At 45.4% G+C, this 23,537-nt stretch overlaps 1 protein-coding gene across 1 annotated transcript in view; it reads left to right on the plus strand.

Moving 5' to 3' along the window:
* Positions 1-23,537, plus strand: part of Adarb2 (adenosine deaminase RNA specific B2 (inactive)) — a 277,649-nt gene that overhangs the window by 231,704 nt on the left and 22,408 nt on the right. The window contains exon 7 of the mRNA XM_052156649.1: positions 2,867-3,035. Within this exon, the coding sequence (XP_052012609.1) occupies positions 2,867-3,035 (169 nt within the window). The remainder of the gene's footprint in view (positions 1-2,866; positions 3,036-23,537) is intronic.

Here is a 23,537-nt window from a genome sequence, read left to right on the forward strand (position 1 = left end):
ATACCATTGGAGCAGCCCTTATATTTAATTAATTACGTTTCACTATTCCTTTTGAGCCTCTCCTAAAAATTAAATATTCACCCAAAGAGTTTCTAAAGCATACTACTACTCTAATTTCTACTATCAATTCAAAATAATAAGGATTTTTAAGTTAATAAACATAATAAATGATGAAGCTGATGGTCTCTGGGTATAATCATTAGCAAAGTGTTCTAATGGACTTGGGAGTATCTATGGATACATGACAGACAGGATTTTAAAGTTTCACATCTTCATTGTCTCAAGGACATTCAATCCACTGAAGATTCTTTAAGGTCAATCCCCTGCAGTTTCTGGTTACATTGGCATTTCATTAAACTTGAAGTGGCATCTTCAATTGCCTCCTGCCTCTTGTAATTAGCCCAGAAAGATCCAGAGCCAGAGGAAATGGTTTATAGGAGTTCACCGGCTCTTCAACTCACCCTGGGACTAAGCACACTCCTCAGGGATCACACTAGAAGAGGCAAGAGTGAGCATGTTCAGGAGCATCGCCCACACCTGGCTCTTGAGGTGAAATTAATCTAACCTCAAAACGTTTGAGTTGGCTCCTAGGAAATATTGTAACTCAATCCAGGCATTTTTATTCCTTGACATTAACAGATGGTGAAGATTTAGAAAGCTTTTAAAAACTAATAGACAACTTTCAAGGACTGGAAAATGATACATAGTTGCCATCTTTGGAGAATATATGGACAGCATAATTGACAGAACAGAGGGACAGCAAGTACCACACTGCCTGACAATCTGCCTCGCACAGAGAGGAGCAAAGTCTTTCTGATCTTTGGTCAACACTGTTGAAGCTGTGAGGGTTGCTTACTGCTTCATTACCAATGCTGTCTGTCACAGAAAGTCACTACTGGAAAGGACCCCATCTGAATTGTGCAAACGTTCAGGATTAAAGCCAAGTCACCTCAAGTACTTTTGAGATATATGTGGAGTGAAACATGCATAGAGATACATATTGATCATATATATCTTCTTTTGTGCTAACTTCCATTATTGCACAAAATAGTGCATTTGGTAAAGATATTTTACACGTATGTATCAGTGTAAAGTCTTCATATCCACTTTCATCCTTCCTTCCAACTCAACTGGTCTCCATCTTCCCTCTGAATAATAATCCCCCTTCTATTCTATATCATATGAGAAAAAACACTTGATATTTGTCTTTCTCTCCCAACCCCTTATTTTCCATCCCTTTGATCCCCTTCATAACCCTGAATAATCCCCCTTCCTACTTCTATAATGCACATAAAAGTTTTTAGATCTTGATTCTGCACATATGAGGAAGTGTATAATATTGTTTGTGAACCTGCCTTGTTTTGTTTAACACAATTGTCTAGTTTCACCTCCTATGATGTCAGTGGTGCAAAATACCCTGACAAAAGCAATTTTAAGGGGAAAAGGTTTGTCACTCTCCCTCACTGCAGGAAACTGGGAAGGAGCTTGAAGCAGATAGCCACACCCACCGTTGAGAACAGAGATAATGAATGTACGTGTGCTTTCAATTGATGCCAGATGCTGTCAATATTAATTATCACAATGCTGACTCCCAGTCCCATTTGCTTTCTCAAAAAATAAGAATTCCATTCTTCTTCACAGCTGCATAACCTTCCACTGCGTGTTTATTCTACATTTTCTTTATTCGTCCCTCTGTTCATGGTATCTAGGCTACCCCAACCTTTTCATACCTGCTGGTTCTCCTAACCCTATTTTCAGCTCTCCTAACCCATGTCACAGTGATTTTAAGTTGCTTTCCCCCAGTTACATGACTAGGGAGTAGTGACACCAGAATTAAAATATTGACCAGCTGGAGATGCAAACCCACCCAGCAACTGTTTCTAATGACCTGGAAACTAAGTGTGGTTTTACAGTTAGTTATTAATGTGGGGGAGGGGGAGTGAGTCCTTGGCCATAAGCAAGTATCTCTGCTATGTGATTGCAGTTGATTTGTAAAAGCTTCCTTAGAATCTATTGCATGAGGCATATTGGCCTATGCCTTTCTTTCTCACAATTACCCCTCTGGGGTATGTATTTCCAGGGCTGGGAAATATTCTTCCCTTCTTGTTCTTCTAGAAAGGTTTATGTAAAACTGATATTGTTATATCCATAAATGTTTGGTAAAGTTTACTTTAAACAAATCAGAAAAAGTGAAAAGAACAATACAATATCCTTGGGTATTTGTGGGGATCATTTGGGACTCCCCATAGATGCTAAAGACGCTCCAATCCTATGTAAAATTGCTTTGGTGTTTGCACATAAACTATGTACATCTTCCCATAAGCTCTAAATCATGGCTAGGTTACTAATACAATGTAGACATTGTTTTTAAAATGGCTATTGTTCTATAATGCTTAGGGTAGAATAACAAGAAAAAGATCAAATGTAGGTTTTGAACAATGTGTTTTTGAACCTCAGTTGGTTGAGTCCACAATTACAGAACCTGTAATTGTGGCGATCTGACTATGTTTCCCAAATTAAGAAACTTACACATTTAAGTCTTTATGTCCACAAATTGAGCACTAGTCTTGTTTTTGACAAATCACCCAATGATGGCTTTATGCATCAAAAAGGGGTAAGCAATGACTCCAGAGTCTCTCAGACATGTGCTCTCTCCAACCCCAGAGATGTCTAGCCAACTCCAGACTGAAATCTGCAGATCAGCTCTTAACCATGTTGTTAAAATGAATACATTACACTCTGCATTCCCTTCTAAGACCTTCCTCCTGAGCCTTGCCTTTGGTATACCTCCTTCCTCTGCCTCCACAGCCCTCGTGCCTCTGGACCAGTCACCTGCCATCTTTCATGGTCACTTCTTCTTTCTTAGTGAACAGCAGCAAACACATCGTCAGGAAGTTCCGAGGGCACCTGCGCACCAAGATTGAGTCTGGGGAAGGAACAGTCCCTGTGCGGGGCCCCAGTGCAGTCCAGACGTGGGATGGCATCCTGCTGGGGGAACAGCTAGTCACCATGTCCTGCACAGACAAGATTGCCAGGTAAGAGCCCAGTTAGCGGTTCTGTTTCAAAGGTCAACCATGGATACTAACGGGGACAGCCAAATAGCGTCCAAACTAGGTCTTAGTACTGAGTGGGGCCAGAGAAATACAGTGCTTGTCATCCGGGACTCAGGTGCGTAAGGTCTTGGCGTCCATGTTCCTATGTATGTGCATGCTGTGAAGGTGCATAGAGCAGCGTTCAGAGAGCAGAAGTCAATGCTCAATGCCTTTACCAGTCTTCCTCCACCTTGCCTTTAGAGATGGAGTCTGTCCCTGAACCCGGACATTGCCAATTGGCTAGACTGGCTGACCAGGAAGTGCCAGGAATTTTCCTATCTCTGACCCCACAGCACTGGGATTATAAGCACACACACCACACCGAGCTCTTTATGTGGGTTCTGGGATGTCAAACTCAGACCCTTATGTCTGAACAGCAAGACCTTTACCAATTGAGTCATTACCCCAGTCCTTGCCCATCCATATTTTCATACCATGCGCTTGAGGCAGAAACCACCTTTGGAGCACAGGTGCCAAGCAATTTCTAGTTTCCATAGCAAGCATTCAAAACCTCTGACTTAGGCATTAATTCTACTTCTGTTGCAACATAGATTGTGATACATTAGTTTTATGAGGAAAAAATATTTCTGCCATCTCTGAATGGTGTGATCATTGTCAGGACACAGAACTGACTGATCAGGGAGTCACGAGAGCTTTTCTCTTCCACGTCTTTTACTTTATACTAAAGGTGTTTCTAAAAAGCCTCCACAGGCTGTTTTCACAAAGGAATAGCCTCAGCATGAAGGTGAACAGAAGGAGAAGGAATTTGCAGAAATGGCATCTCAGTACCTGTCATAGAACTCGTGCTAGCTGAAGAGGCCTGAGCTGGTAGAAGCTGCCCCACTCAGCTTTGCCTCATTCTCACACCTCAGATCTGCTCCCTGGCCCCTAGCCACCTCAGTTCTGATGCCCAAAGATGCCATGCACTGCAGAAACAGTTCCATGAACTTTGTTTGGAAAAGACTCACAAGATATACATTGACGAGAAGAACCATAACAGCTTGAATTTACCTGAAAGAGTCATAAACCACCGATCTACCCCGACCATGGCCTAAAATGGTAATAAGAGAGAATTAGAGGGGTCTGGAGAGATGGTTCAGTGGTTAGGGACATGGGCTATACAATCATGAGGACTGAAGTTCTGACTCCAGTGCCCACATGAAAAATGGTTGGAGTCCTGCAAAGGCCTGTAACGCCAACTCTGAGGGATCTTACAACTTCTGGCCTTGATGAAAGCACAGACAAGTGTATCCGTACAGAGAGAGAGAGAGAGAGAGAGAGAGAGAGAGAGAAAGAGAGAGAGAGATTCAAACATGCACAGACACATAAATAAATAAATAAATAAACAAATAAACAAATAAATAAACTCTTTAAAACTGGGTGGATCAGAAGTTCTTTTGGAAACCATGATAAACGGGCTGAGCTGTCGTTTATAACCTAGGTCTGTGTGGCGGTAGAGAGACTGACCCTCCTAGCGACCTCTAAGCAAGCACACACCCCAAAATTTCAACAAACCCTACATTTCCTATACGAATGTGTTTGCAGCTGTAGCTAGTTCAGAAATAGGAATCCTGAAAGACATGCATGGAGTGGTCTGGGGAGGCTGGAGGGCAAGTAAAGGCCGGGGCCCAAGGAAAACAGGAAGCGTCTTACAACATCCTCAGCTTCCGGCCACCAATAACAGGATCTAGAGAGTATAAGACAGGCTGTCCTCCACAACCCTAAGAGATTTCCCCCAGTAAATCAAAGCCCCAGGAAGCACAGGTTGTGTTCCCAGTACCTAGGAAGACTGGGGATAGAGATCTCATGTGGTCAACAAAGATAAGCGAGCCAACTGAGCCAAGAGAAGCTGTATATGCTGGAGAGAGGGCATTCGTTCTACTGAAGGGAGCACGAAGCCCGGGGTGAGAAGGTTACATTCTGCCTGCATTTCAAGGTGGGGACATTAGACATGAGACAATGGAGTAGACAGTGTCACCTCGACCCTCAGAAGGCAGCATCCCAGTTCGCAAGTGTGTAGAGGATGCCTCGCAGACCTCCTCTTCAGTACCACTCTGAGGATTCTGGGGCTACAGCAGGGAAAGCAGGAGCCTCTGTCAACAGCGATTCCAAATTCTCATGGGAAATTACCAAGTAACCATGGAAAAAACAGTGCCACTTAGGCCCTGGCTTTGATTGCCCTTGGCCTGGTAGAACAAAGAGAGGTCTCAATGACCATAAATCAAAGCAGTGATTTCTGTATCAGAGGGAACAGCCTAGAGAGTCTTCAAACAGCTCATCTTTGAAAAGAAAATGCATTCCTCTTTGCAATATTTTCATCTATTCTTGGAGTAATAGAGGGAAAAAAGGAGACTTTTCACTTTAACAAAAATTCTCTTGATACCCCCCAGACAATAGTAGTTTTCTAAGTTAATTCTATGGCTCCCCAGAAAAATGAAGCAAATTAATGCTACAGAAATGAAGTCTTGTCTCAGAGATCTTAAACATCCATAGACAGTAAATTAAACAGGGACTACAAAACCTACCTTATATTGGTTGCTGGCAATCTATCGATGGTAATGCTCAAAAGATATGACTTTATCTTTTTAATAAAATCTCCTTTGGAAAAAATACAGTCCATATTACATCAGCTCCCTGGTACTCCAGGGATAATCAATTGCAGACTGTTTACTGTTTTCTCTTGGTATTTTTTGTCAATGCTGCATTGGTAGTGGTGGGGGGGGGTGGTAATAGTGATGGTGGTGATAATGGTGGTGGTGGTGGTGGTCATTGTCATGGTTTGGGATTTTCAGTTTGGTTTGGTCTGATTTTTTTAGGTTTGTTTGTTTGGTTGTTGTTTTTGAGTCTCAGAGTAAAACACTAGCAGTCCTGAAACTCACTGAGTAGATACCAAGCTGTTCTTGACTTCAAAGACTCACCTTCCTTGGCTTCCTGGGTGCTGGGGTTAAAGGACTAAACCCTCACAGTCAGCTTTCTCTTGGGGGGGGGGTTGGGTTTTTTTTGTTTTTTTGTTTTGTTTTTTTTTTTTTTGAAGCAGAGCCTCACCTCAAGCTGAGCCAGAACTTACTACAAAGCCCAAACTGCCATTGAATTTGCAGTGACCCCTGGGGGCAAACACCACACCTGGCCTTTGTTTTGCTTTGTTTTGTTTTGTTTACTTTACTTCCTGACTACAGTTTTCCCTCCATCCAATCCTCCTCCATCTCCCTTCAAAGAAGAGCCGCCCAGGATGGATATCAAGCAGCAATGGCTGTCATATCAAGTTGCAGTAAGACTAGGCACCTCCTCTTCTATTAAGGCTCCAAGAGGCAACCCAGTAGAAGGAAAGTGCCCCAAAGGCAGACAACAGAGTCAGAGACAGCTCCTGCTCCCACTGTTAGGAGTCCCACAAGAACATCAAGCAACACAATTGTAATAAATGTGCAGAAGGCCTAAGTCAGTCTCATGCAGGATCCCTGGTTGGCAGCTTGGTGTCTGAGAGCCCAGGTTAGCTGATTCTACGGTTGTTCTTGTGTGTCCTTGACCTCTGGCTTCTATGATCCTTCCTCCCCCTTCTGCACGATTTCCGAAGCTGTGCCCAATGTTGACTATGGTCTGCTTCTGTTTCCATCAGTTGCTGGGTGAAGGCTCTCTGATGGCAATCCTCTTTGCTAGATGCCTATCATTTCTTTTCTGTTGTTGTTGTTGTTGCTGTTGCTGTTGCTGTTTTTGTTTTGCTGCTGATGTTGTTTTGGTTTGGTTTTGCCATTCATGTTTGGTTCCATCGTGAGTCACTGGACTGTCCAGCCTCTGACTCCTGACCCTCCAATCCAGGCAGTATCAGGGGTGGGCTCCCTCTCATGCCATGGGTCTCAAGCTGGACCAGCCATTGGCTGACTGCTCCCACAATTTCTGTACCACCTTTACCACAGCAAATCTTGTAGGCAGGACAAATTGCAGGTGAAAGGTTTTATGGCTGGGTTAGTGTCCCAGTATCAGGAAGTCTGGCCTGGTTACAGGAGATGGCTGGCTTGGGCTCCCATCCCCCATTGCTAGGGTCACCCTCCTAGATTGCTGGGAATTTCCATTGCCCTGTGTTTCTAGATTATCCCGAGATGCCCTTGATGCCAGTTATCTCTCCCAGTATTCTCTCCCTCCACCCTCTCTCTCCCCATGCACCCACGATGTCTGTTTCCCCTTCCCAGTGTGATTCGCACACCCAGACCCCAATTTTTAAAGAAGGAAAACGCGGGGGCGGGGGGGGGAAGCATAATGTCTCTGTTACAGCTGGCTGTGGAGAGACCACTCCCTGAATTCACCCAGAAATCAATCTCCTGGCACCACCCTGGCATCGGCTCCCACCCACTCATCCCCTCCTTGCCAGATGTGGTGATGGTAGGTGGAAATAGGCCAGGACGGAGGAGTGTGGGGGATGCCAGGGCTTAGAGACGCCATCACGCCCTTGCCCCCCATGCCCACCTCCCAGCTCCATATGAGCTTCATTTCCTCTTCTGCCTCCCTTGCTTTCTCTGTTGTCCATCTCCTCTCTCCTCTTCCTCTCCCTCTCTCCTCTCTCCTCTCTCCTTTCTCCTCTCTCCTCTTCTTCTGTCTTTCTTGCTGCCTCTGTCTCTTGTCCATCTATTTCTATATCTTCCTGTATCTTTCTAACTAGCCCTCTTTGTCTCTCTAATCCTCTGTGTGTGTGTGTCTGTCTCTCTGTATGTATGTCTGTCTCTATCTGTATGTGTGTCTCTCTGTCTCTCTCTGTCTCTCTGTCTTTGTCTCTCTTTCTGTCTCTCTGTCTCTGTCTCTGTCTCATCTTTCTCGCCCCCACTTCCTCCTCTCTCTATGTCTCACTCACTCTCTGTGTCCCTTGCTGTTTGTCTGCCTCTCTCCCTTTCTCTCAGTATCTTTCTGTCTCTCTCTTTCTCTTCCCTCCACTCCTCCATCCTTTTCGCCCTCTTCTTTCATCCATCCATCTCTTTACTGCTCCACACACACTTCTCACTTGGTGAGCTTCAGAGGCTCACGTTGAGTGGTCAGCTTCATCTTCTCCCCACCCAGCATGCCATCCTTCCGTGCCCTGCAGGGAATGCCGGGAAAGCTGCAGCCTTACCCTCCTCATAGCCCATCCCATCAGCCAGCCTGTCTCCTGCCCTGAGACGGCGGGGGCTGCAGTGCCCGATGCTGCTGCTTGTGTCTGAGCCTGACCTTCATGCCATCGCTGACACCACTTGATTTGCATGGTGTCTGTCACAGTGAGATGCACACGGTGGCTCTTGATTAACGGTGCTTATTGGTAATGATGATGAGGACAGGGCAGTGATGACCATAACAGTGACAGAAATAATACGCCCTCTCTAAACAGTTCTGTCTGGATCAGGCTAAAGCAACTGGCATAGAAACACTTCTTTTGGCATGGAAGTCCTGTACCCACCACAGGCAGCCCCTGAGCAGAAAATGCGGGTGCGAACCGGCACACAGGAGCTATCTCGGAACAGAGGCTCGTTTGCCACTTTAGAGCAGGAACATATGTTATGCTGACGGTCCGAGGCCGTAAGCATCTGCGGCGTGCATTATTTGTACAAAGGCTTCACAAAGAGGCTGCTGCTAATGTGTGTGTTCATCTGTTTTCTAGCCTGTAGGAAAAGAAAATTTCAACCTAGGGCTTAAATAATGTTCAAAACAGAGGGCCTTCACACACACGTATAGATGAAAGCTTCTCACTGGGTGGATTAGCAACGCTCAATGCCCTGGGGGGTGAGGCTGTGGAGTACACAGAGGCACAGGAGCCATAGTCTATAAAATATCCTTGACAACACACTGGGCTATGTGTAGAGCTCACAACACAGGCTGTACCGCACCCAGTGTCACACCACATTGAAACCAGCTAGACCCTCAAGAGATCATTATTAAATTTTCAAGCAGTTTTGAAAATCAGATCTTAAATAGTCATTATTAAAAACAAAAAACACACAGACTTCAGCTAAATCATACTAAAAGCAATAAACACTCCAAATTTGCCACTTCAGACCTATCTGGCCAATTTGTGTACATTTGGAATTATTTACACCTGCTACAATGTCTACACAGAGGAACACGATAACATTTTTACAAAGTCATGAACTGTTGACCAAACCAATGAGCCTCCTGCCCGCTCTGTGCAGTGACCTCGGGCTGGCAACTCAACGTAGTCAAGACGTACTGCTTCCACCATGAGAACTGGCATAAGCTTCAGGAGCACGCTCTGTGCTGTCTCTGAGGGGAAGAAGCTACCTGCTACCAGGTTAGTAAGACCAACGAGTGCAGACAGAGTCTAGAAGTAATACATGTGAGGGTGCCTGTGCATCTATTGTCTGATTGTAGGAATCTTCATTCTTTCTTAGAATTTATCCTTCCCCTTCCCTCCAAACTCTAAGCTCCAGTGAACAGGGACCCCTCCACTCACCTCTTTTTTGTTCATGTGGTGTGTGTGTGTGTGTGTGTGTGTGTATGTGTGTACACATGTGTTTGCAAGTGCAAATGCAGATCCTCAATCACTTCTCCACTTTGTTGTTGTTGTTGTTGTTGTTTAAGATAAGCCTCCTTGAATTCCTTGACTCAGCTAAACTGACTAGCCAGGGATCCTCCTGTCGCAGCTATCCCCCAGTGCTGGTATTACAGGCACACCTGTCTCTTTGTTGCTGTTGTTTTATGTGGGTTCAGGTCCTTGTGTCTTAACAGCAAGCATTTTACCCAGTGAGCCATCCCACCATGTCTTTATCGACACAATACACTCAGTGTCACAATCACCACCTACATGTACAAGTTACCGAGTTGATGGAAAAACAGAGACAGTCGGGAGGGACAGTGGGAAATGTTAATCAATGAGAAACTGAGGCATTACTCAAGACCATACAGCTTCAGATCCCCTTTTAGCAAGTCCTCAGAATGCCTTGCTAAGTTGAAAGGGGTTTGCAGTGGGTGGGAACACTAGCTATGGCTGGCAGACACTACCTTGTGTTTCTCCTTGTTGCTGATGTATTGTGACTTTTCTTGGGAGGTGTCCACAAAGGGATAGCACCAATGCCCAAATGTGATTCATTCAAATTCGTCCTGTGGGGTAAAATATCCGGATCTGTTAGGTTTGCTATGGAGTGTGGTCACCTAAGTCAGGGAATACCCACTTATCAAATTCCTACTCTATGTAGGCCTAAGTCTACTGCAGAATTGACACAAACCTGGATTCAGAGTGCTACCTAGTGTTATAGCAGTAGAGGTAACTATGCATAAGGCATAAACAAAACTAGGCTCTGGGAAAGAAATGCTTACATATTCCCCATCCTTGCCTTATGGGGCACTCCGCTGCTTTCAGCAAACACTGCCTAACCCTAGGGAAAGTAGTGCACCCAGTTTGCTACATGATGGAGTCATTGTGGCCATGATCCAGAGGGTCACATGACTGGCTACATGACTACACTACCTTCAGGAATCAACTCATGAGTTAGTGATATGAATATGATAGTGATATGATATGAATGTTGAGACTCATAGTAAGAAGATAACTGAAACATCATTCAGAGATTCAAGCCAAAGAGAAGAGCCCCAGTTCTGACTCACCAACTGCACTGTGTTGAGTCACAGTGACTCTCTCATGGTATCCAGTGGTGTGCATGGGGTCAATGGTTGGTGAATCTTTATTAGCTAAATAATGACTGAAGTCTGCCTGTCACTGCCTCCATGGCACTAGGGCTCAAACATGTGCCACAAACATGTGCGCTGTAGGCAGGTTTTTTCTGAGTGCTGGGAAACTGAACCCAGGTCCCCGGGCTTGCATCACAAGCACTTTTACCAACAGAGCCATATCCCCAGCACCTGCAAACTAATATTTTTTAAAGTCTGTAATCTTCACACCATATCTTATTTGTGCTGCCCATAGGTTTCAGGGAGGTACTTAGTATCAAATGCACCTCCTGATTCTTCTTTTCAAGAAAATAAATCTTATCTCCCATGATGCTTGGAGCCCAGTGCTGGAAATTTAGTCACATAGAACTGCCTCTCTTAGTAAACGCAGTTCTGTTTGAGCACTATAAAAAATGAGTCTAGATGACTTTTTCTCATCCCTTATTTCACATGTTAAGATGAAAAGAAATCAATAAAATGGTGTTTTTAATTAAGGTGGAGGAAGCACATCAACTAGGCCAATCTGTGGTTCTCTTTGCAAATTCCCTGAGATACTGAAACAAAATGAACTGGAGCCTGACATATCCAAGGATCCAAACAATTAGCACAGCTATTTCATTTCCCACGTGCAGATCAAAATATTACATGGGCTTCTCTGTTTGTGATCAATGGCACCTACATGATGGTATTGCTAAGTAACAACAGCTGTTCTTCTGGGTACAAAATTTTATGAGTAAAAATTGATTTCATCTTACAGTGCCAGTGGTAAGATCAGTTTTACGGGAAAACAAGAAAATGATTCAGAAAGCTTGGGATTTCTGTTGCCTTGTTGTGAGCTGTAAAATAGCGCTGCATAGAAAAACTTTTCCTTTAGTTACTTACCAGCTAATGTTCAAAAGTATTCTTCCTTCTGTCTAGAAATTGGGGCTCTCACTAGAACTCCATCCTTCCTAGCACTCTTCCCTCCCTTCCTTCTGTGGAGGGATAGCTAGTCCCCAAGGTAGACAGACAGTAATAGCTCTCCTAGTGAACTACACCCTGATGGGTGCAATTCCTTATCAAGGGATGAGACCTCCCTGGAGCAGCAACCAATCCCCTTGATGACCCATATCATGATATTTTTATGAGATCTTAATTCTCCTCTAGGAAGTATCCAATGAGTGGATTTCTCTTTTATAACAGGACATTACCACTATACTTTTCTTCACATGTATGTACATGAAGCATCTGCACACACACACACACACACACAGAGAGAGAGAGAGAGAGAGAGAGAGAGAGAGAGAGAGAGAGAGAAAGATGTAGACATATACACATAAAAAATAAAGAAATAAAAGTAAAAGGAAATTAAGCTAAAACCCTGGAGCTAAACGATGTCTTAGCCATAAAGGCTAATTCACAAGCCCTGTGTAGGAAGAATTACCTCCCTTGTGAATGACAGAATTTCACAGAAAACTGATCTAAATGTCTGGCCTAAGTGTCCCTGTAAATAGAAGCACCTGGAAGGCCGGGCCAAGATGATCTCAAGATCAAGGCCATCCTGAGCTATATAGGGAGACCCTATCCCATGGAATCAAGTACTAGGATTACAGCTCAGTGATACAGTACTTGCATGATAGGCTTTGGGCCCTATTCCCAGTGTTGAAATAATGATGATGATGATGATGATGATGATGATGATGATGATTATGATGATTATAAGGATGAGGATGTTGATAACAATGATAGCAATAATAACTTGTAAAATTTTCCATGTAAATAGGATGACTCTATCAAGAAAGCAAGGCATATACATAAGCTTTGTATCCTCATTTCTCTACAATATGAGACAGGAGGATTACCATAAGTTTGAGAAAATCCTAAACTATATATGGTGTTCAAGGCCAACCAGGACTATGGAGCGAGAGTCTGTCTCAAGAAAAGAGAAATACCATAAAGAAATATTAGGAAAATATAAAGAAATGTCAGCTAGTATCCCTATTGTCACTATTGCTATATTCCTGTCAATCTTTTTTTAACTCACATTTTTTTCCTACAGCTAAGACATTTTTGTAATGTGTTAAAATTGACTTAGAAACTGTTGCCCAAAACTGCAACCATGGCTTTTTGTTAAAGCAACCAGCACGTTAGTGTGAGTGTCTTACTGCTAGTAGTTACGCTGTCGGCTGCTTCCGTCCCTGTTGCTGGACACCTGCCTGCTGTGTTTCCAGGTTGTTGCTAGAGTGAGCCTCAGTGCAAGCACTTCGTTCTAGATCTCAGCTTTCCTATGTAGGATCTGCACTAGAGGATAAACACTGGCTTTTCCAAATAAAGGGCAAAGGACAAGATGAAATCCCCTGGGATGTAGGCAGTCAAATAGACACCTCTAAAGATGTGCGCCATTCCAGAACTATGACTCCAACTTGACAGGGAAGAATTAAGTTGGGCAGAGTAATGGAGGAATGTACTGTACCTCAGATAGCGCCTAGATGCAACCACAGGTGTCCTTGTAAAGGAGAGGCAGAGAGAGAATGGGGACAGGTACACGAAAGTGCACGTGGCAGGAGGTGCTTGGAGTGGTAAACACCACCAAGAGCATCAATAACTGTCACCAGCAGCTGCAATTTTGAGGGTGGATCCTCCCCAGAGCCTTTCAGACCTCGGAAAGAGGCTCTGGGGAGGCAGAGTGACAGCCTGATTTCAGACCTCTGATCTCCAGAATCTGCTGTTCAGGGCCATATTGAAGCAGCCGTGTGCTATGGAAGTCACGAGAAAAATTACTCATGTAGCTTAACTCTGGAAAATCATGAAGCCAGATAAAAATTACAGTAAACGATGTTCCTAAAATCACATCTCTAACAGCACCCTTAACTACTGAGTGGATCTGCAGAAAGTGGGTTACTTCACCTCCTCCATGAAAATTGACCACAAAATTAAAGCCAAGTAGCACATCACCAATCAACAATGGCCCATGCATAGAGGAACAGGTGACGGGAGCTGTAGCCACGGCCACATCCCTGTCTATACGGTTTGTTTTCGCACTCTGAGCAGCCACTCTCACAGGAAAAAGCCACAGGCTCCTTAAAGAATGGGGAAACCAGAGCAGAAGCTGAATAGCATATACAAATCTAAATCTTCTGGAACTAATGTCCCCTTAGATGTGGCTTCTGATTTTAAGTACCTGGACCTGATTATTGATCACAACGTCTCTTTATATAAAGGAATTAAAACTTTCTCCTTAGAAAAAGAGGAAGAGGAGCAGGAGGAGAAAGGGGAGGAGGAGGAAGGGGAGGAGGAGGAAGAGGAGGAGGAGGAAGGGGAGGAGGAGGAAGGGGAGGAGGAAGAAGAGGAGGAGGAGGAAGGGGAGGAGGAGGAAGGGGAAGAGGAGGAAGGAGAGGAGGAGGAAGAGGAGGAGGAGGGAGAAGACAAGGAGGAGGAAGGGGAGGAGAAGGAAGAGGAGGAGGAGGAAGGGGAGGAGGAGGCTAGCTGCTTTCTGGAGAAGCCGCCAGCCAGCTGACTGTCCAGCTTAGATTCTGACTGTGACCAGCATGCTGACCTCCAAGCAAAGGCCTGTCCCCCAGCCCCTCAAAGCCACTCTTCCTTCTTCTCTGCACCTAGGACCCTGGGGAAAGTCCTGACTTCCTTCCTTCTTAATTTGTTGGCAGACTCCTCACCTATAGCACATTACAGATTCCATAGAATTCCAAAGAAAAAGAGGATGATGTACCATTTTCTCATCTCATTTTTTTGGTGGGGGGTGGGGTGTAGTCCTGGAGATTCAATCTAGGGCTCCATGCATACAAAATAAGTACTCTATCACTGAGTCACACTCCTAGCCCCTCCCACCTCCTTTTGAGACAGGGTTTCCCCATGTAGCCTAGGGTAGCCCTGAAACTTCCCAGGTAGTCCAGTTGGCCTTGAGCTCATGGTGGTCCTGCATCAATCTCCCAGAAGGCTGAGACTAACATCACTCACAACTCTGCTCACCTCAAAGGCTAAGACTCACACCACTCACAACTCTGATCACCTCAAAGGCTGAGACTCACACCACTCACAACTCTGCCCACCTCAAAGGCTGAGACTCACACCACTCACAACTCTGCCCACCTCAAAGGCTGAAACTCACACCACTCACAAATCTGATCACCTCAAAGGCTGAGACTCACACCACTCACAACTCTGCTCACCTCAAAGGCTGAGACTCACACCACTCACAACTCTGCCCACCTCAAAGGCTGAGACTCACACCACTCACAACTCTGATCACCTCAAAGGCTGAGACTCACACCACTCACAACTCTGCTCACCTCAAAGGCTGAGACTCACACCACTCACAACTCTGCTCACCTCAAAGGCTGAGACTCACACCACTCACAACTCTGCTCACCTCAAAGGCTGAGACTAACACCACTCACAACTCTGCTCACCTCAAAGGCTGAGACTCACACCACTCACAATTCTGCTCACCTCAAAGGCTGAGACTCACACCACTCACAACTCTGCTCACCTCAAAGGCTGAGATTCACACCACTCACACTTCTGCTCACCTCAAAGGCTGAGACTGACATCACTCACAACTCTGCTCACCTCAAAGGCTGAGACTCACACCACTCACAACTCTGCTCACCTCAAAGGCTGAGACTCACACCACTCACAACTCTGCCCACCTCAAAGGCTGAGACTCACACCACTCACAACTCTGCCCACCTCAAAGGCTGAGACTCACACCACTCACAACTCTGCCCACCTCAAAGGCTGAGACTCACACCACTCACAACTCTGATCACCTCAAAGGCTGAGACTCACACCACTCACAACTCTGCCCACCTCAAAAGCTGAAACTCACACCACTCACAACTCTGATCACCTCAAAGGCTGAGACTCACACCACTCACAACTCTGATCACCTCAAAGGCTGAGACTCACACCACTCACAACTCTGATCACCTCAAAGGCTGAGACTCACACCACTCACAATTCTGCTCACCTCAAAGGCTGAGACTCACACCACTCACAACTCTGCTCACCTCAAAGGCTGAGACTAACACCACTCACAACTCTGCTCACCTCAAAGGCTGAGACTCACACCACTCACAATTCTGCTCACCTCAAAGGCTGAGACTCACACCACTCACAATTCTGCTCACCTCAAAGGCTGAGACTCACACCACTCACAACTCTGCTCACCTCAAAGGCTGAGACTCACACCACTCACACTTCTGCTCACCTCAAAGGCTGAGACTGACATCACTCACAACTCTGCTCACCTCAAAGGCTGAGACTCACACCACTCACAACTCTGCTCACCTCAAAGGCTGAGACTCACACCACTCACAACTCTGCTCACCTCAAAGGCTGAGACCGACATCACTCACAACTCTGCTCACCTCAAAGGCTGAGACTCACACCACTCACAGCTCTGTTCACCTCAAAGGCTGAGACTCACACCACTCACAGCTCTGCTCACCTCAAAGGCTGAGACTCACACCACTCACAACTCTGCTCACCTCAAAGGCTGAGACTCACACCACTCACACCTCTGCTCACCTCAAAGGCTGAGACTCACACCACTCACAACTCTGCTCACCTCAAAGGCTGAGACTCACACCACTCACAACTCTGCTCACCTCAAAGGCTGAGACTCACACCACTCACAACTCTGCTCACCTCAAAGGCTGAGACTCACACCACTCACAACTCTGTTCACCTCAAAGGCTGAGACTCACACCACTCACACCTCTGCTCACCTCAAAGGCTGAGACTCACACCACTCACAACTCTGCTCACCTCAAAGGCTGAGACTCACACCACTCACACCTCTGCTCATCTCAAAGGCTGAGACTCACACCACTCACACCTCTGCTCACCTCAAAGGCTGAGACTCACACCACTCACACCTCTGCTCACCTCAAAGGCTGAGACTCACACCACTCACAACTCTGCTCACCTCAAAAGCTTTCCACCATTATTTATTTCACTGGGAGCTCCGGTGATTTCTAAACAGCTCTTAAGAAAGTCTTGTTCAGTGTCTCATTATGAAAGCAGAGTCGTCAGGTGGATGATGCTTATCAAACACAGAAGCAATCGCAGCAAATCAAAGGCCATGTGCCATCTGCCAGCCCTGTCACTAGTGCAGACGCCCACTGAGGTGGCCAGAATGGCTGGATTAGTACCCCAGAGACACACACAGGTGGCTGCCGGCCTCCCAGACTCTACTCAGAGGTGTGGAAACAGTAGAGGGCTAAGAATCCACTTCTACAAAACAAACATGGCTATCTAGATCAGTGAGTAAGAATATCATGGTTATGGAAAGAAAACAAGAGAGTGACCCAGCATAGTCTGAAACAGTCCTAGGTATCCTAATGAATGTGGGGGAGAGGCACTGTGCAGGCAGCCGGTTGGATGCAATGTACAGAGACAAGGCGAGAGAGCAGGGAAGGAGCTTGAGCGCAGCCCTTGCCAGGGACAGGCCGTAAGGCACGCAGTGTGATTAGGATAGCTTTGCGTTCTGTGAATGTGCAGAGATTTATTAAATCAGATCCATACTAAATGGTAGCATGCTTCCAGTCTTCTTTGTCTTCTTTAGTTTGCTTTATATTTATGACAAATCCGTAAAGACTATCCTGACCCGCCGGGCGGTGGTGGTGCATGCCTTTAGTCCCAGCACTTGGGAGGCAGAGGCAGGCAGATTTCTGAGTTCAAGGCCAGCCTGGTCTACAGCCTGAGTTCCAGGACAGCTAAGGCTACACAGAGAAACCCTGCCTTGAAAAACAAACAAAATAAATAAATAAATGGATCTTTTAAAAAAAGACTGTCCTAACTCATACACCCTGGGACTTTTTTAAAGCAGAGCCATGGGCTGAGCGCTCACAAGTCTTGTTATCGAGTCAAAGGGTGATCACTCTTCTTTACCTATTTTTTAAAAAGGTGGAACGTGGTTAATCAACTAGGAATGGATTGGCCAGGTGGTTCCGGTTCTCTCTTATTATCTGGTTCTCATAGAAGTGGGGGGAAGGTGGTGTGACACACAGGAAATACATGGAGGAAACAAGTAGTAACCCCCAGATGGATGTAAAATTGATTTTCTGTGGTCTCTCAGTTGATTGGAAAGCAGACAGTATAACTGTGGTCATGTTCCAATGGAGACAGGCAGGCTTCAAACTTTAGCAGCAATGCAATCACCTGGAAGACCTGTTAAAACACAACTGCTTGATAGAGCTCTCCCCAGAGGTCCTGACTTGGCAGGTCTGGCAAGGGACCCGAGAGGATGTGCTTCCGTCACGTGCCCAGCCTTGCCTGTGTCACTCAGGGCCACACTTAAAGGAACGCTGAGCAGGCCTAGTGCTCAAAGCAGCAAAAAGGCGGTTCAGGATGGCCCAAATGTCCAGAGGCTGGATTTATATTTTATCTGAGTTTTTTTACTCTAAAATTTTCATTAACTACTCAGATGCTAAAACTTTAGTACCGAATGACTTTGGAATAATATGGCCAAAAACAACAAAACAAAAAAACACAAATAAATAAACAAAAACAGATTTGCCCAGACTCACCCCAACCAATCAGATAAAAATATATTTGGGCACTGTGCTGGTTAGTTTATGACTTCTTTGTAGCAAAACGTTCCCTGTCCAATCACTTTAAATATCAATACAACAAGAAGCCTGTGGTTGGACAGGGAAAAGGGAGGAGGAGCTAAGAGTTTCAGAGACAGGGAGCACAACACGGGAGAAGAGAAGGAAGAAAGATGGAGGACTAACGGGATGATTCAGATTCGGGATAGCTTTAAATGGCCACAGGTAGATAGAATATCATACAGGGATAGAATAATTGGGATAACTTGTCTAATGTACGTGGGCAGCTTGTATCATTACCAAGTGGCCCTGAATTTATTGTATGAACATCTTGTGAATTGAGAATTTATTGATATATAAATCTGACTGATTAATTATAAGCTTCTAGAGTTTTGATTTTACTGGGTTACTGCATTGTGGGACCACCGACCTCAGGGGGTTTACGGCTGAGAGGGAAGATACAGGCGGCACTGAGACAAGCAAACCAGAGCTGGGAAGGCCGTAATGGGTCGCTGCTGGACCTAGCCTGGAGCCAGAGGCAGCAAGGCTGCCGCCAGGGCAAGGGAGAAGCGGGGTACAGAACGGGAACTTGCCACTCTTCAGGATTTCCAGCAACACTACTTAACAAATCGGAGTCACCTGGGGAAAGGGAACCTCAGTTAAAGAATTATCTGCATCAGACTGGTCTAGAGGCGTGTCTGTGGGGAGTTTTCTTGATTAATGATTGATGTGAGAGTGTCCACCCTACTGTAGGTAGTAGTACAGTTCCTGGACAGGTGGCCCTGGGTGCTGTAAGAAAAGTAGCTGAGCCAGTCATGAGAAGCAAGCCAGTAAGCTGCACTCCGCCACGCCCTCTGCTTCAGCTCCTGTCTCCGGGTTCCTGTCTCCGGGTTCCTGTCTCCAGGTTCCTGCCTGGAGTCCCTACCCTGGCTTCCTTCAGAGATATAGTAACTTGGGGTTAAGATGAAACAAATGCTTTCCTCCCCAAGTTGCATTTGCTCATGTTTTCTAATCACGACAACAAAGAGCAAACCAGAACATGAACCAGAATGTTCTCAAAGCGCTGGGTTTGTCCCGCCTGCATACAGGCTAAATTGAAGACCACGGTTCCACCACAGTCGCTGAGTGTCACCTACAGATCGTGACTTTTTGGTTCCTCCAGTGTGACCCTCACTGGCTTCAGACAGAACATGAGAAAACTTTCTAATTGGTGTGGTGTTTTCTTCAGAAAACAGACTCACAGAAGAAAGTAGAAATGGGAATCTCTGGAACGACCTCATGGTGCACATTTACAATCCTACAGTTATATCTTTTTTCCAGGACCACATCAAGATGTTATAAATAAGAGGCACATTAGGAAAATACCCGAAATTCACATCATCAATGGCTGTTCTTTGTCTAAACTTCAAGTTACACCCTGTGGGAAAGGCCTCGTGCACAAGGCTCATCATTTTCTCCCAAACTTGGAGGTCACAGTTCAAATTCAGCAAGGAGATGATAGCCCTTGCCTAAAGAAAGGCCGCCTTTTCTCAGATCTCTCCTCCACTTACCTGTGGTATTTCTGTGATTGACAAACAGACAAAAATATATATTTATTTAGGGATTATCTATATTGAAAACTAGGCATAGGATTTCTGTCTCTGTCAACATTACAGGCATATCAGCTATTTGAACAAAAGGAAAGGTATTTTTCCACTCAATCCTGAATGCTGAGGATTCTCCAGTTCATATTCAGAGAGACATTTGGTTTTATTGATCGTGTTAGCTGAATTCGTTTAAACTCCTATAGTCAGGCAAAGAGGAGGTTGATTTTTCTTTTTATTGTAAAGGTTATTAGGAGGAACCAAATATAGAAGTTATTTGTCTTTCGACAATCCAGTGGAATCAGAACCACTCAAATGTGTTCCACAAGTTTTGTTCAAAGCCAATACTTTGATGGTCTCAAGAATTGCTATATCCCATCTAGGGAATTCACAGGTTTTTGGTCTGAGGTTTAGCTTATTTGAAGAAGATGCACTGTTATCAAAGGAGATTTGTGTATTATTCTGCTTTTAATGGATAGGAATGTTCTACATTTTATCCTCCGTCTGAAGAACATGAGCTCCACTCTTGCCTTCTATAACCCAAAGTCCTTCCTTCTGAGCAGCCTTTGGAGCAAAGCTTTCCTTGGCATACCTTTTCATCTTCTCAAATTTTGAAAAGAATGTCTAAAACACTACATGGTTGCAATTCTGTTGAATTCTGTTTGCCTATTTATTTGTTTGTCATAGGGAGCCAATTTTTTGTATCAGGCAGAGTCTTGCCTCTGCTGGCTTCCAACTCACAATTCTCCTGCCTCCATTTCTCAAGTACTGTGTCTACAGGAATATGCAACCATTCTTGGCATTCTCACCTTTAAAAAAAAATACTACATTTTTTATTTAATTGGGGGATTTCACATGCCATACTGTATATACAGAAATCAGAGAAAAACTTTCTTTCTAACATTTGGGTTCCAGGGATTAAACTCAGGTCTTCAGGTTTGGCAGTAGGCACTGATGACACCCACTGATTCGTCTTGTTACACCTCTTCTTGGCCTCTTGGTTTTTATCTCATTTATCTTTTTATTTTGATTTTAGTTTTCTGGGGTATGTGTGTGTGTGTGTGTGTGTGTGTGTGTGTGTGTGCGTGCGCGCATGGAAAGAACATGGGGTTGGGTAGATAGAGAGAGAACCTAGGAGGAGTTGAGAGAGAGGGAAAAACATGATATTGTATTTAAAAAATTAATAAAATAAATAAGTAATACAATGTCAAAAGAGAAGAAAATGAACTAAATTCCTCAAGTACAACTCAAAACCACCAACACTGTTCCTCCCAGGACGAGTTCAGCTTTCAGTAGACTCTTCCCCTGAGCTTTGTAGACATTCTGTCACTCCTCAGTGAAGAGTCATTAGAGGACCCATGGTGAGTGTGTCATTGTAGTGAAAATTCAGCATGAAGCAGGAACATTACAACCAAAAGACATCAGGAATGAGGGCGTGTGCTTCGTCCAGACATGCCCTTTCTCCATCCCATTCTGATATTTACACTTGGATCAAGTGCATGTATCTGAAGACAGGCTTTTCTTTGCTGAGAAGACTAGTGTGACTTCTAGAAACTGACCACAATATATTTAAATGAAGTTATGCAAATCTGATAGCCTAAAGTAAATGTTTCATAAAACCAATGACTGCTTAAATCGTGGGACTAAATTGTTTGTATATAAATATTACCTTTTATATTCCATTTGAGTTTTATGTAGATGAACACATTACTTTAATGACCTGCATTTACAGAGAGACACTGGGAGAGCAGCTCCCTCAAATCCTTGCCAGCCAGATGGCTGCCTTTTCTTGCATGAGATTAAAAGATGTTTCTCATTCACCACGATGCTTCTGAGGCAGATTAATATCGCCAGCTAAATTGCTTGTGTTTTCGGAATAAAATTTAAAGAGAACTTTTTAGAGCAGTCGGTGTCACCGGTTCTCAGAGCAGATTGCTCTCCAGGTAGAGATGCATTCGGTAATTAATGGAAAGAATTCTGTGTTAATTGACTGCTTCGGGAAGAGAGATATAATGACTCCTTATTAATCATCAAAAGATATGTACAGCACAGAGGCCCCACAATAATTGCTCCAACAGTGGAGAAATGTTAATTAATGAAAAAGAACAATGATGTAAGAAATTAGCTACATAATGCCTGCCTCCAGTGGTGGTTGCATTCAAGACACAGTAGGGTGGAAACCACATTAGGTAGTAGATACACAGAACAGGCTACCTTGAATTTTAGGTCGGAGGGCAAAAAATAAAAAATTATCACAGTACTTTCTCTGCTTGAAGAAGTAAGAACATTCACCCAGGGCTATATTTATTTCAAAGAAAAAGCCCTTGTCAATCATCTCTGATATAGGTTTTTTTTAACTGCAAAAAACCATTCCCAGACCAAAACAAGGTCATTTATTAATGCCCTTTAATTTCAATATGGTAGGTCACTCTGAGTACTGAGGACAAGGGGATGGGAGATGGCACTTTTCTCCAAATGCAAACCAGCAAATTCAGTTTCTGGACCTTTCCCAATGGAATATAAGGAAGGGGAAAAAGCCTTCAGAATCATTTTTTTAAGAGTCTGATTTTAAGTCTCTGGGAGAATAGTACTTTCTGTCTAAGAACTCAGTTTTCCAGAAAAGAAAGTCGAGCTTAATGAACACACAAGACACTATCAGAGCTCACTCCTAGGTCCTTAGCGTCCAGCAGAACCATCAGTGGCCACCCTGATGGCTTGCATCTGAGAAGTTCCCAGGCCATTACTTCCAGGCTGAAAGGGCAAACAGCTGAAGGAGAGGATGATAGCATCCAGCTCCCCAGTGGCCTAGGAGCTGCCAGCGCTACATCCCCAGCAGGCGCAGCTCCCAGCGCTGCATCCCCAGCAGACTCAGCTCCCAGCACTGCATCCCCAGCAGGCGCAGCTCCCGGCACTGCATCCCAGAAGGCGCAGCTCACAGCACTGCATCCCCAGCAGGCACAGCTCCCAGCACTGCATCCCCCAGCAGGCTCAGCTCCCAGCGCTGCATCCCTGCAGGCGCAGCTCCCAGCACTGCATCCCCAGCAGGCGCAGCTCCCAGCACTGCATCCCCAGCAGGCACAGCTCCCAACTCTGCATCCCCAGCAGGCACAGCTCCCAGCACTGCATCCCCAGCAGGCTCAGCTCCCAGCACTGCACCCCCAGCAGGCACAGCTCCCAGCACTGCATCCCCAGCAGGCTCAGCTCCCAGCACTGCACCCCCAGCAGGCTCGGCTCCCAGCACTGCATCCCCAGCAGGCACAGCTCCCAGCACTGCATCCCCAGCAGGCGCAGCTCCCAGCACTGCATCCCCAGCAGGCTCGGCTCCCAACACTGCATCCCTACAGGCTCAGCTCCCAGCACTGCATCCCCAGCAGGCGCAGCTCCCAGCACTGCATCCCCAGCAGGCGCAGCTCCCAGCACTGCATCCCCAGCAGGCACAGCTCCCAACTCTGCATCCCCAGCAGGCACAGCTCCCAGCACTGCATCCCCAGCAGGCACAGCTCCCAGCACTGCATCCCCAGCAGGCTCGGCTCCCAGCACTGCATCCCCAGCAGGCTCGGCTCCCAGCACTGCATCCCCAGCAGGCTCGGCTCCCAGCACTGCATCCCCAGCAGGCACAGCTCCCAGCACTGCATCCCCAGCAGGCGCAGCTCCCAGCACTGCATCCCCAG

This window comes from Apodemus sylvaticus, chromosome 14, assembly GCF_947179515.1.
Source record: "Apodemus sylvaticus chromosome 14, mApoSyl1.1, whole genome shotgun sequence".
Classification (NCBI taxonomy): domain Eukaryota; kingdom Metazoa; phylum Chordata; class Mammalia; order Rodentia; family Muridae; genus Apodemus; species Apodemus sylvaticus.